The 14,873-nt window shown below is 44.8% G+C and overlaps 2 protein-coding genes across 2 annotated transcripts; one reads left to right on the forward strand and one right to left on the reverse strand.

The window, feature by feature from the left end:
* Positions 1-605: 605 nt before the first annotated feature.
* Positions 606-3,899, forward strand: LOC134395659 (zinc finger protein 25-like). The gene is made up of 3 exons (XM_063121822.1): positions 606-817; positions 1,154-1,369; positions 3,889-3,899. The coding sequence occupies exons 1-3, from the start codon at positions 655-657 to the stop codon at positions 3,897-3,899; spliced, it is 390 nt and encodes a 129-aa protein (XP_062977892.1). The 5' UTR covers positions 606-654.
* A 7,608-nt stretch (positions 3,900-11,507) lies between these two features.
* LOC134395660 (gastrula zinc finger protein XlCGF26.1-like) lies at positions 11,508-13,726 on the reverse strand. The gene is made up of 2 exons (XM_063121823.1): positions 12,444-13,726; positions 11,508-12,371 (listed from the first exon to the last, which is right to left on the reverse strand). Exons 1-2 carry the CDS (start codon positions 13,395-13,397, stop codon positions 11,508-11,510), a joined length of 1,818 nt encoding a protein of 605 aa, XP_062977893.1. The 5' UTR covers positions 13,398-13,726.
* Positions 13,727-14,873: the final 1,147 nt, after the last annotated feature.

The following is a 14,873-nucleotide window of genomic DNA, read 5'->3' on the forward strand; positions in this document are numbered from 1 at the left end:
GCCTGTGATGTTACATGTCTGTACATACTGAGTTTATGTTCATAACTGTGTATTCTTCTCATAGATCTATGGTTTGTTAAGTATCTCTAGGGTGAGAATGGTGGACTTGCATATGTGAGCTGATTGGCTGAGAGAGTGAGGAGGAGTTGGTGAAGTGTGTGTGTGCTGTATAAACCAGGTGTTGTGCTGTGTGAGGCGGATCGGGGAGAAATAAGATGAGAAAGTCCGGGATTTGATGTGAGACGGGTTAAAATTAAGCTACAATGGGAGAGGGACAAGATGAGATTGCGTTTAGATCAGAGAGTGAGAGAGAAGTCTGTGGTGATTGTGCAAGCATTGTTTGAGAGAGAGAGATTTTGGTGTATTATGTATGAGAGAACCTATATTGATAGAGTCTTTTAAGAGTTACTTGTTTATTATTCAATAATTTATTATTGAAATTAACAAAGCTTAATTTGTTTGTAAAACAAATGTTTAGGTGAAAATCCAGGACCTGGGAGCCATCGAGGATCCCATACTAGAAGAAGAGCAAGTAAACGCTTAGAGTGTGGCAAATCATTTGTTGCGCTTCATGTACACCAGAGAGTCCACGCGGGACAGAAACCCTACAAATGCAGAGAGTGCGGGAAATGCTTTTCCCAGAGTCAACAACTTATGAGACATCAGCGAACCCATACTGGAGAAAGGCCTCATCAGTGTTTGGAATGTGGCAAATCGTTTGCTGTAAAGGCAAGCCTTGTGATTCATCAGAGACTTCACACAGGAGAGAAACCTTATAAATGCTGGGAGTGTGGGAAATGTTTTGCTCAGCATTCAAGTCTTTGGATCCACAGGAAAGTTCACACGGGAGTGAAAGCGTACAAATGCTTAGAGTGTGGGAAATGTTTTCGGCAGCGTTCAGGACTTTTGATGCATCAGAAAACCCATAAAGGAGAAAAACCCCACAAGTGCTTGGAGTGTGGGAAATGTTTCCTTACGAAATCAAGGCTTTTGCGACATCAGAGAATCCACACAGGAGAGAAACCCTATGAATGCAGGGAATGTGGGAAATGTTTTGGTGACCATTCACTGCTTGTGCTGCATCAGAGAGTGCACAGTGAAGACAGGCCATGTAAATGCCTGGAATGTGGGAAATCTTTTACGGGACAATCAGATCTCGCAATCCATCAGAGAACCCATACAGGAGAGAGACCCTACAAATGTGTTGAGTGTCGGATGTGCTTTCGCCAGAAGCAACACCTTCAGAGACACCAGAGAGGCCACACGGGAGAAAAGCCATACAAATGTTTGGAATGTGGGAAATGTTTTGCTGGCAAGTCAGATCGTGATGTACACAATAGAATACATACAGGGGTGAGGCCGTATGAATGTGAGGAGTGTGGAAAATCATTTCTTACCACGTCACAGCTTACGTCGCATAAGAGACTGCACAGAGGAGAGAAACCATATAAATGTTTGGATTGTGGAATATCGTTTCGTCATCAATCAAGCCTTAAGGGACACCAAAGAATCCATACAGGAGAGAAACCCCATGAATGCTTGGACTGTGGGAAATGCTTTTCCAGGAAAGATGGCCTTACAGTGCACCAGAGAGTCCACACAGGAGAGAAGCCTTATAAATGTTTGGAGTGCGGGAAATGCTTTTCGAGGAAAGATATCCTTACAGTGCATCAGAGAGTCCACACACAGAAGAAATCCAATGAATGCACAGAGTATGAGGAATGCTTTGCTAAAGAATCACAACTTCTATCCCATCAGAAAATCCAGACAGGAGAAAAAACCCATAAATGCTTGGATTGTGGGAAATCATTTCCATGGAAATCAAAGCTCCTCAGACACCAAAGTATTCACAAAGGAGAGAAACCCTTTTCACATATAAGAGACAAACCCTTCAAATGCTTTGACTGTGGAAAATGTTTTACTGAAAAATCTGGACTTCATAGACACGAAAGAATCCACACAGGAATCCACACAGGAGAGAAGCGTTTTGCAAAAGAATCACAACTTCTAACCCATCAGAGAATTCATTTAGGAGACCATCCCTTCAAATGCTTCGACTGTGGAAAATGTTTTACTGAAAAATCTGGACTTCATAGACACGAAAGAATCCACACAGGAATCAAACCATATAAATGTTTGGAATGTGGGCATTGTTTTTCACAGATGGGAAACCTTCAAAAACACCAGAGACTCCACCTAGAAGAGAAAGTATATAATTGTTGGGAGTGTGAGGAGTGTTTTAGTGATGAGGCAGCCCTTGTGACACACCAGTCTGCCCATACAGGAAAGACGACGTACAAATGCACGGAGTGTGGGAAATGTTTTGTGGAGAAATTGAACCTTGCTAAACATCGCAGAGTCCACACAGGAGAGAAACAATATAAATGCTTGGAGTGTGGGAAATTGTTTGCTCATCAATCAGATCTTACAAGCCACAGAAGAATCCACAAAAAAGTGAGGCCTCATGAATGCTTGGAGTGTGGGATATGTTTTTCCCGGAAAGATACCCTTACAGTGCACGAGAGAGTCCACACAGGAGAGAAGCCTTATAAATGTTTGGAGTGCGGGAAATGTTTTTCTCAAAGTTCAATGCTTGTTACACACCATAGAATCCACACAGGAGAAAAACCCCATAAATGCTTGGAGTGTGGGAAATGTTTTTCTCAAAAATCAGTGCTTGTTAGTCATCAGAGAACCCACACAGGAGAGAAACCACACAAATGTTTGGAGTGTGGCAAGTCTTTTGCTCGGAAGAACACTCTTGTAACCCATCAGAGGGTCCACACAGGAGAAAGACCCTATAAGTGCTTGGAATGTGCAAAACGTTTTTCTCAGCGATCACTGCTTACTAGACACCAGAAGAGAGTCCATAGTGGCAAGAAAGTATAGAAATGTGAAAGAAACCTTACAAGTACAAGGAGTGTGAAAAATGTTTTGCTGGCAAATCACAAAGAATGCAAAGATGAGAAAAGCCATACCAATGCGTAGAGTGTGGGGCACCTTTTCCCCGAAAACTGAGCTCTTTGAATATACGAGAGAGTCCACATAGGGGAGAAACCATATAAATGCTTTGACTGTGGGAAACATTTTTCCCAGAAAGGACACCTGCAAATGCACTGGAGAGTCCACACAGGGGAAAAAGCACATCAAAGTTTGGAATTTGGGAAACACCAGAGGGTCCGCATGGAAGAGAAAACATAAATTTTAAATTTTGTATACTTTTTAATGCTCACTGTTTTTAACTTTTGTAAACTGCCCAGAGAGCTTTGGCTATGGGGCGGTATATAAATGCAATAAATGAATAAATGTTGGAAGTGTGGCGAATGTTTTAGTCTTGAGACAATTCTTGTGACACCCCACAGCATCTGCACAAGAGTGAGGACATATGAATATGTGGAGTGTGGGAAATGCTTTGTGGAGAAATCAAACTTTAATAAACATCGTCCACACAGGAGGGGAACATACAAATGTTGGGAATGTGGGAAAGCGTTTGCTCATCAATCAGACCTTGGGAGACACCCCAAAATCCACAAAAAAGAGAGACCATATGAATGCTTGGAGTGTGTGAAATGTTTTTCCCAGAAAGATGGACTTGTGTTGCACCAGAGAGTTAACAACAGGGGGGAAATCCATAAATGCTTTTTGGGTGGGGGAAAATAGGCCTAATGACACACCTGAGAATCCACACGGGAGATAGAACGTATAAATGTCTGGAGGGTGGAAAATATTTTCCCCAGAAATCAAAGCTTTGTAAATATCCGCATAGAATCCATAGAGGGGGGAAAGAATAGGCATGTCTTAAGCACTCAGCAAAACGTTTCCCTCACACAGAGAAGTAACTGTATAAATGCTTGCAGTTCTTGGGTTTTTCTTTTCTCTTCTGAAAAGATCCCAACTGAAGCACCACAGAATTCATATTAGTTAGGGGGTTAAGTTCATCTGCTCTTCATATCTCAGGGTTAACAACTGGGGATGTTCAGTCTGTAGAAAAAAAGACTGAGGGGAGATTTATTAGCAGTGTTCAGGTACATGAAATGGTGCAACAGGGAAGATGGTCAAGAACTATTTTCCACGGCCACAAAACTTTGGACTTGAAATAATGGGCATAAGTTACAGCTATCTGGATTATGATTAAATATTAGGAAAAACTGCCTGATGGTACAATCTGAACAACCCTTCATTTCTGGAGGTTTTAAGGAAGAGGCTGGACAGCCACCGCTCATAAGTGGTCTTCCTGCACATTGCAGAGGGTTGTACTAGATGACCTTGTGGTGGCTTCGAACTCCACTATTCTATGATTCCTCACAGGGCCGGCCTTAAGTTGAATAGCGCCTTGGGCAAGGAGTGTCTTTGGTGCCCCCCTATCTGCCCCACGCAGTCAGCTTTGCAGGGCCACCCAGGGGATTTATGAGGCCTGGTGCAGGTCTGATGAACACTGAGGACGAAATTGCGCAAAACCTTGATCTCTCAGCCCCTGTGTGCTACAGGTTGCCCAAGCCAAAGTCCACAAATGCCCCATTCTATGCAACATAGCTGAACTATCACAGGTTTTACTTGCTTTGTTTTGTAGGTGTTCCTGTCTTTTTGTAACCTTTTATTTTGGATTATCCATTATTTTTACCTTCAATATGATAAAGGGTGTTATATAAAAATGTCCAGCTGACCTCTTCCAGCTTCCAGCTTTTATTCTTTTTTATGTTGTGCTTACAGTGTTTCGTTTGAAGGGCTGAGTGTTCGGTGGCGTTGCCTCAAATGAAAGCTGCGTTCTGCTAATTTTTACCGGGCACAAATGAGATGAAAGGGGAAATTGAAAAAAAGATTAAAATGAACTCAAGGAAGGTCGTTCTTGTAGCTCGTACCCAAACAACCTGAAAGAAAGGCTACAGGCCCTAGGTCTTTGCCACCCTGGCTCACGGCACACTGTGCGTTCGGAAACAGCCAATGAGCTCAGCTTGGCGGCCTCCTCAGCTGGGCACTCCGGACAACCACCCAGCTGAGACACCCCATATCAAATCGCACCCCGAACCACAAAATGGGGAGGGACCCCTAAGTTCAGCAGCTCCCCCTTTCTCCCCCCTCTCTCTAGCTTCAGGTGAATCAGGCAAACCACATTGAAGGGTAAAAGCACGTGAGGGGAATGGTTGAAAACAGGACAAACATAGAATCATAGAATAGAATTGGAAGGTGCCTATAAGGCCATCAAGTCCAACCCCCTGCTCAATGTAAGAATCTACCCTAAAGCATACCTGACAGATGGCTGTCCAGCTGCCTCTAGTGCGGGAGAGCCCACAACCTCACCAAGCAACTGATTCCATTGTCGCACTGCTCTAACAGGAAGTTTTTCCTGATGTCCAGCTGGAATCTGGCTTCCTTTAACTTGAGCCCGTTATTCCGTGTCCTGCACTCTGGGAGGATCGAGAAGAGATCCTGGCCCTCCTCTGTGTGACAACCTTTTAAGTATTTGTATTTCGTAATTGTGTTTTAACCTGTTGGGTGTTTTACTGCGGTTTTAATTTTTGTGAACCGCCCAGAGAGCTTCGGCTATTGGGTGGTATAAAAATCTAATAAATAAATAAATAAATAAATAAATTTGAAGAGTGCTATCATGTCTCCCCTCAATCTTCTCTTCTCCAGGCTAAACATGCCCAGTTCTTTCAGTCTCTCTTCATAGGGCTTTGTTTCTAGACCTCTGATCATCCTGACTGCCCTCTTCTGAACACGCTCCAGCTTGTCTGTGTCCTTCTTGAATTGTGGAGCCCAGAACTGGACGCAATACTCTAGATGAGGCCTAACCAGGGGCGAATAGAGAGGAACCAGGACCTCACGTGATTTGGAAGCTATACTTCCATTAACGCAACCCCAAATTGCATTTGCCTTTCTTGCAGCCATATCGCACTGTTGGCTCATATTCAATTCCAAGATCCTTCTCGTTTGTAGTATTGCTGAGCCAAGTATCTCCCCCATTCTCTCTCTGCCCCACCCTCACCCCGCAATGTTAAAATATTGCAAGGCCTGACGTACTTCTCAAGACCAGCTTCAAGACATTTTGCTCTCTCAGGGAAGGGACAAGCTGCCCCCTCCCCATCCACAGAAGCTGATCAGGTCGGCAGTTAAATCTTACTTCCACACTGGTGGTGGGACAGCGTCCTTAACCACACCTGAGGGTAGGAGGTGGGCATAGGGCAGGGCATGTGGCCTACACACCTCTGCCCTCCCAGCAGCCTGCTGGTGGTGGTCCCCAACCCCCAATATCTGATTTCTCAGACAGCTGCCTCACTACTAATGGTTAGGGCTGGCCCTGTAAGCCTTTCTTTCAAGGGCTTTCAGGTTTATTTGGCATACTAAGCTGCCAAAAGATGCGTCTAAAAACAGCAGTGGTCCTGTGCACTTGTTACAACTTTTGCTGAGTGTTTGTCAAACTTCAGGAGACCATATGAAAAGGAGAACTGGGCTCCTGTATCTTTAACAGTTGCATAGGAAAGGGAATTTCAGTAGATGTCCTGTGTATATATGGGGAACCTGGTGAAATTCCCTCTTCCTCACAAATAGTTAAAGGTGCAGGAGCTATACTAGAGTGACCGGATTTAAAAGAGGGCAGGGCACCTGCAGTTTTAATGTGATGAAGAGGAAATTTCCCCAGGTTCTCCATATATACAAATGACACCTGCTGAAATTTCCTTTTCAATACAACTGTTAAAGATACAGGAGCCCTGTCCTCCTTTACATATGGTCACCCTAGTCAAACTATAGTTCCAGTATTTAGTTAGGGTGCCCATATGAAAAGGAGGACAGGGCTCCTGTATCTTTAACAGTTGTATTGAAAAGGACATTTCAGCAGGTGTCATTTGTATATATGGAGAACCTGGTGAAATTCCCTCTTCATCACCACAGTTAAAGCTGCAGGTGCCCTGCCCTCTTTTAAATCTGGTCACTCTAGTATAGCTCTTGCAGCTTTAACTGCTGTGATGAAGAGGGAATTTCACCAGGTTCCCCATATATACAAATGACACCTGCTGAAATGCCTTTTTCTCTGCAACTATTAAAGATACAGGAGCCCTGTCCTCCTTTTCATATGGGTACCTTAATTTAGTAAACCTTTGGGTCCCAGTTAACTACCCATACCTGTACAATACGCTTCAAACAAAGCGTATGGATAAACAACGTGAGGAGAATGGTCGAAAACAGGACAGACATCTCCCCCATTCTCTCTCTGCCACCCCCCCCTCCCCTGCAACGTTCATGAATTGCAAAGCCTGAGGTACTTCTCAAGAGCTGCTTCTCTTCAGGGCTGGCCCGAGAAATTTCCCTCGGGCCAGCCCTTACTTTGCATGACAATTTGGGGGATATCTGAAGTGGACATTGATCTGTCTCTTGGTGTGAAATGTGTGAATAATTATTTCTTCTCTTCTGCTCCCCCATTTTGTCCCTATCCACTTTCTCTCAGTCTTTGCTTTGACCATTTCTGTACGTTTTTCCACCATGGATGAAGTCCTGCCACTGGCAAAGGTGTTCCAGGCCTGAGCTTAGCGACTGAAATCCATTCGCTCATAGGATGTGGATGTCTTCATAGGGGAGGGGTATTTATTCCAAGATGGCATACTGAGTTCTTCTCCATCCCGGTTTTATCCTTACGGCCATCTGGGGAGGTGCAGTCAGCTGGGAGGGGGGTGACCGGCCCACAATGCCTCACTGAGCTCCATTGGTGAGTAGGGATTTGAACTCAAGCCTCCTAGGCCCTAGTTCAACACTCCAAGCCATGCGCCAGGGCACCTAGTGGGCATTATGGCCAACAAAGCTACCTTTGCTTTTTGTGTGACTTGGAGAATACTAAATTTAGCTGTTTCGCAGTGGGATCCTGTGATAAAGAGGATTTTATATCACCTGAAGCTGAGACTTTATTCTCTGAGGGATTCTTCTTCTTATTATTATATTTATTATTATATTTATTTATATAGCACCATCAGTGTACATGGTGCTGTATAGATTATACACAGTAAATAGCAAGACCCTGCCGCATAGGCTTACAATCTAATACAATCTTCTTCTTCTTCTTCTTCTTCTTCTTCTTCTTCTTCTTCTTCTTCTTCTTCTTCTTCTTCATCCCACCTTTTTCCTCCAAGGAACCCAAGGCAGTGTACATAATCCTCCTCTCCATTTTAGCCTCACAACCACCACCCTGTGAGGTAGGCTGAGCAGAGAGTCTGTGACTGGACCAATGTCCCCAGTAAGCTTCCATGGCCAAGTGGGGACTAGAACTGGGATCTCCTGACTCCCAGTCCAACACCTCAGTCACTACACCACACTGGTTCATCCCCTTCATCAACTAGGAAAAGCTACCTAATTTTCCTTCTGTTGACTTCTTTGCTTAGCACAGCATCTAAAAACGTTAATAAAAACGTTAAAGTCTGTTTCCACTGCCAAAGCAGCCTGTGGGCTTTTTGCCCAAGAAGGAGACATTTCTGAGTAAAAACCTGGATTTTTTTTTATATACACCGGAGGATCAAACATGTGCCGTTCTTATTTCCTGCAGTCCAAGGGGCTGCTCCAAGTGAAACCTGAAACTATCACATCACCTGCTGGGCCTGATTTATTTATTTAAACATTTATATCCTGCCCTATATCGCAAGGATCTCAGGGCAGCATTATTTGAATGCCCTTGGTAGACTTCCTCCAAGAATTTAAAGGGGTGGCCATCTCCACATCTTGTGGTAGTGAGTTCCATAGTTTAACTCCTCACTGTGTCCTTCCGTTCATCCATCCTGAATCTCTCACCCATCAGCTTCATGGGATTGGCCCCTTTGGGATCTAGTTTCATGGGAGTGGGAGAAAAATCTTTCCCTCTCCACACCAGGAATAATTTTGTTCTCCCCTTCGCCTCCTTTTTTCTAAGCTCTCAGTGAGCCTGGAAGGACAGCTTAAACAGCCCCACCTTGCAGGCTAAGACGATTGTGTGCATTGAGAGTGTGTGTGTGCGTGTGTGCGCACATGCATGTTTGTATGTGTGAGCGTGCACATACACGTTCAGCCAATACCCCCCCCCAACACTGGATGTGACTCTTGGGTTCGAAGAAGTTGAGCATCACTGCCATAGAGTGTGACCCTACCAGCCCAGCTGAGGTTCAGTAGAGAGAATGTGACCCTACCAGCCTTTTTCTTCATTTATTTATTACCGTTTTGTTTGCTTTTATCACCTTTTGATCATGTTCCCGGTGCAGTTTTACATTTAAAACAACAGTAAAACAATCCAAAAAAAATTAAATACATTATACATTAAAAAGATAGTAAGGCAATATGTCTAAGATTCCCTTCTCCTGCACCGCCTTCTCCCATTTCTTTAAAATAAAAGATTACATTACTGACCTGCAAGTACACACACTGCAACTCGACAAAACGAATATCAAAAACAAACGTGGATAGGACAGTGTATAACAAACATGAGTAAAATCATCGCCGAAACACTTTTAACAAGCAGATTGCTTTAAAGCAGATTTTGAAAACGTAAATCAAGTCAAAGCGCAAACCTATGCATGTTTAGACAGCATGGCTGGCTGAGGAATGCTGGGAATTGTAGGACTTCTTCTCCACGTCTAAACATTTATTTATTTATTACTGCATTTATATCCCGCCTTTTTTTCCTCCAATGAACCCAAGGCGGCGGACATAATCCTCCTCCTCTCCATTTTATCCTCACAACAACAACCCTGTGAGGTGGGTTGGACTGAGAGTCTGTGACTGGCCCAAAGTCACCCAGTGGGTTTCCATGGCCGAGTGGGGACTAGAACTCGGATTCCCAGTCCAACACTTTAGCCGCTACACCACACTGGCTCTCTAAACATGCATAAGCTGGTGGCCGAAGTGTAGCTTATCAAAAGGATAGTGAATCCCTGACACCACTTTGTTGCTGTAGGACAGGGCGCACAACTTATTTCACAGTGAGGGCCAAATTCCATTTAAGGGAAACTCTTAATGGTCACATTTCAGTAGTGGGTGGGGCAGTGCCAAAAAATACAAGCCTCCCTCCCAAAAAAAAACCCAGCATGGTTTGCTTAAAGCTGTTACTGCCGGATAACTAGGAGAGGCATTTCAACTTTAGAATGGAGAAAAAATATGGTGACCCTATGGAAAGGAGGACAGGGCTCTTGTATCTTGCATGGAAAAGGGAATTTCAACAGGTCATCTGTATGCATGCAGCACCCGGTGTCATTCCCTCTTCATCACCACAGTTAAAGCTGCAGGAGCCCTGCCCTCATTGGTAGCTGGTCAAGAAGGCAGGTCTCCTGCACCTTTAACTGGTGATGAAGAGGGAATTTCACTGGGTGCTGCAGGCCTACAAATGACACCTGCCGAAATTCCCTTTTCAATACAACTGTTAAAGATGCAGAAGCCCGGTCCTCCTTTCCATAGGGTCACCCTAGAAAAATCTGCGCAAAAGCTGAGGAACCAGCAAAAAAATCAATGGTTGCAGGAAGGAAGAAGGCCAGAAGGGGTTGGCGCCTTCTGGGGAACCCCAGAACCTCCTGGAACCCATTATTCCGTATCATCCCAGAGTACAGGACACGGAATAACAGACTCAAGTGCCAGGAAGCCAGATTCCGGCTGGACATCAGGAAAAACGTCCTGACTGTTAGAGCAGCACGGCAGTGGAAGCAATGCCCTAGGGAGGTGGTGGGCTCTCCCACACTGGCGGCCTTCAAGAGGCAGCTGGACAGCCATCTGTCAAGGATGATTTAAGGTGGATTCCTGCATCAAGCAGAGGGTCAGACTAGATGGCCTATAGACCCCTCCCAACTTTGTGCTGCCTTTGACAAAGTGTAAGCTGCCCTGTGTGTTTCATATTTTGTTGTTAGTTTGAATCTGTAGGACTCATGTGGAAATTTAATAAAATATTTTATTTTTGAAAAGAAAACACCTTTGAGATTCAAACATTATATGAATTTAATAATGCCCTGTCCCATATGGATGCTTTGCACATTAGGATCTTTGTAAGAAAACAACAAGAACACACCATATACTGCAAGCATTGATGGTCTTCCTTCCCTGTGCAGAATCTTTGGTGTAGATAGAAGTATGATTCACAATGAGGGAGGTGGCATTTCCCACATTCTAAGAATTCATGGGAACTATTCTCTTTTGTGAAAGCTCCGATAATACACAGCTTAAAACAGGGTTGGGAACCACCAGCCCGGATGTCAAATCTGGCCTGCCAGGCTGGATCTCCCCATTGCTCGAGCCCCTCAGAGGGATGTGGTGGCAAAAGAGTCTTTCCAGCTAACTCTACATCACTGCTCCATTGCTCAAGGAGCGGGTCCTACTCCCTGACGCCATCCGGCCCTTGGAGAGCAGGCAATCCGGTTCCTGGACTTAAACTAGTTCCCCAACCTTGTCTTAAAGCATTTCACTGCTGTCTCTCATCTAAAGACTCTCTGGTGTTTACTGAGCCATATTTCTGGGGAGAGGGCAGGGAACTCCCATGCTGCTGTATGGTTCCTCTAGTGTGGCACAAGCCTTTATTTTAGAGGAAAGCGTTTGCCACGCTCCCAAATGTGTATGGGGTTTCCCTCCTGTGGGGATTCTCTGGTGTCTACCAAGCGGGTCGTTTTGAGAAAAACATTTTCCACACTCCAAGCATTTATTGCATTGCTGTCCTGTGTGGACGCTCCAATGTTTATCAGCAAATTATTTCTCAAGAGGTTTTCCACACTCCAAGTATTTATGGGATTTTTCTTTATGTGAACCCTCTGATGTGCCACAAGGCTTGATTTCTGGGAGAAACATTTGCCACACTCCAAACATTTGTGTGGTTTCTCGCCCGTGTGGACTCGCTGGTGTGCCACAAGGGTGGGCTTCTGTGAAAAACATTTACCACACTCCAAGCATTTATGTGGCTTCTCACCTGTGTGGACTCTCTGGTGTACATGAAGGTATGATTTTTCACGAAAACATTTGCCACACTCTAAGCATTTATGTGGTTTCTCTCCTGTGTGGATCATCTGGTGTCTACGAAGCAATGATTTCTGGGGAAAGCATTTTCCACATTCCAAGCATGTATTGGGTTTCTCTCCTGTGTGGACTTTCCAATGTTTATCGAGGCTTGATTTCATGATAAAACATTTCCCACACTCGAGGCATTTATGGGGCTTCTCTCCTATATGGACTTTCTGGTGCAGATGAAGGTATGATTTCTGAAGAAAACATTTGCCACACTCAAGGCATTTATGTGGCTTCTCCCCTGTGTGAATCCTCTGGTGTAAGTGAAGATATGATTTCTGAAGAAAACATTTGCCACACTCCAAGCATTTATGAGGTTTCTCTCCTGTGTGGACACTCTGGTGCACCTCAAGGTTCTTTCTCCGGGGGAAACATTTCCCACACTCGAAGCATTCATGGGGACCCTTTTTTGGGGGGAGTGCTTGATGGCTCCCAAGGGAAAACAATGTCTCAGCCTCCAGGCATTTATACGGTTTCTCTCCTGTGTGGACTCTCTGATGTTTATCAAGATTTGACTTCTCTACAAAAGATTTCCCACACTCCACGCACTTGTACATCCTTACTCCTGCATGAACACTCTGGTGTGTCAAAACAGCTGACTGGTGACCAAAACACTCCCCACACTCCCAACATTGATATACTTTCTTTCTCGTGTGGACTCTCTGGTGTTTATGGAAATTTGCTATCTGCGAAAAATATTTCCCACATTTCAAACATTTATGGGCTCCCTCTCCTGTGTGGACTTTCTGGTGTCTATAGAGGTATGACTTCTTGAGAAAACATTTGCCACACTCCAAGCATTTGTACGGCTTCACTACTGTGTGGACTTTCTGATGTGTCCGAAGGTGCGAGTTTTGGGGAAAATATTTCCCACACTCCAGGCATTTGTAGGGTCGCTCTCCTGTATGGATTCTCTGATGGACAATAACATGTGATTTCTCAGAAAAACATTTCCCACATTCTGCGCATTTGTGGGGTTTTTCTCCTGTGTGGATTCTCTGGTGTCTGTGAAGGTGTTGCTTCCGGGAATAGCACTGCCCACACTCCATGCACTCGTAGGGTCTCTTTCCTGTGTGGATTCTCTGATGGATTGCAAGTTGTGATGGTAAAACAAAACTTTTCCCACACTGCACACATGTATGGGGTCTTTCTCCGTTGTGGATGGTCTGATGCCTCAGAAGGACGGATTTCTCAGAGAAACATTTTCCACACTCTGCGCATTTGTGGGGTTTCTCTCCTGTGTGGATTCTCTGATGTCGCACAAGCTTTGCTTTGTGGAGAAAACATTTTCCACATTCCAAGCATTTATGTGGCCTTTCTCCTCTATGTGCTCTCTCATGGCTCACCAGTGCGGAATGCAAACCAAAACATTTTCCACAGGCCAAGCATTTGTAGGGTTTTATTCCCATGTGAACTCCCCAATGGATCTGAAGCTCTGAGTTGTGAGCAAAACATTTCCCACATTCCCAACATTTATACAGATTCTCTCCAGCGTGGAGCTTTAGGTGGGTCAATAGGACGAACTGGTGTGCAAACAATTTTCCGCACTCTGAGCATTGATAGGGTCTTTCTCCCCTCCTAGTTGTCTGATGACTCACGAAATCTGTACTTTGACCAAAACGTTCCTCACACTCGGAGTTTTCCGGGGGTTTCTCGCTCACTTCGATTCTCTGATGTCTGGCAAGGGACAACTTGAGGGCAAAACATCGGCCACACTCTGGGCAAAAATGTGTTTTCCTAGAGTTACCTGATAGGAGAAATAAAAGGAAAAACGGGATTTTCTCTTGAACCTGTTTATAGAAGGAACCTCTGAAAGTAGAATGAACAATGGCTGCATTCGGACAACACAATAACCCAAAGTGGTTTAAGTAGTCAACTGTTATTTGAATAGTCCACTGTTGGTTATTGTGTTGTCTGTTGGGCAAAAACCACCCCACGGTTGACTATTTCCCCAAAATAACCGATGGAGAAAAACAACGCTCTGCAGAATTGACTAGTCACACAACTGTTGGTTAGTGTGTTGTCTGTCAGGCTCCGTGGACTTCTTCGACCTCCTGAGTTGACTATTTCGGCTGCCTATAGAGTCCTCCGGCAAGAGCGACCAAAGCAGCGGCTGCTGCTCTAGTCTAGCTGGCAGAACTTGTAATGGCTGATGGGATACCAATGGGAGGACTGAGGCGGGGAGAGAGGGCAGGGGTCGTGTCAATCAAACACACAGTTGACTAATAGTCAACTCGACCCTGGCCTTAATCCACACCACAGTTGATTATAATCACGTTGCGTGGGGAGTACCCCCTCGATAATCAACCTAGAGTTGACTATTAAGCCACCATTGACTATCGTGTTGTCCAAACGCAGCCAATGACTGTTAAATGTACAGCTGTTGCTGCACCAGATCGCTCCACACAGCCTTCCACCCCTCACTGAAGAGTGGCCAACAATGGCTTTAGGTTTTGGGGTGACCTTCGGAACAGGCAAGGGAGCAGGCCGTGGCATCAGGAAAAACTTCCTGACTGTTAGAGCAGTACGACCATGGAACCAGTTACCTAGGGAGGTGGTGGGCTCTTCTCCCACACTAGAGGCCTTCAAGAGGCAGCTGGACAACCATCTGTCAGGGATGCTTTAAGGTGGATTCCTGCATTGAGCAGGGGGTTGGACTCGATGGCCTTATAGGCCCCTTCCAACCCTACTATTCTATAATTCTATGCCCTTTTCTCCTGCCTTACCCTAAATAATTTGGTGTCATCAGCCACTTGTCCACGCCACTGCTCACTCCTAATTCCAGACCTTTATTTATTTATTTATTCGTTCATTCATTTATTTTGCTTCCAGACACGGGCCTCTTTTGTCATTTCTATATTGCCCAAGAGCTGAAGCTCTCTGGG

The sequence above is a fragment of the Elgaria multicarinata genome, chromosome 3 (genome assembly GCF_023053635.1).
Source record: "Elgaria multicarinata webbii isolate HBS135686 ecotype San Diego chromosome 3, rElgMul1.1.pri, whole genome shotgun sequence".
Lineage (NCBI taxonomy): Eukaryota > Metazoa > Chordata > Lepidosauria > Squamata > Anguidae > Elgaria > Elgaria multicarinata.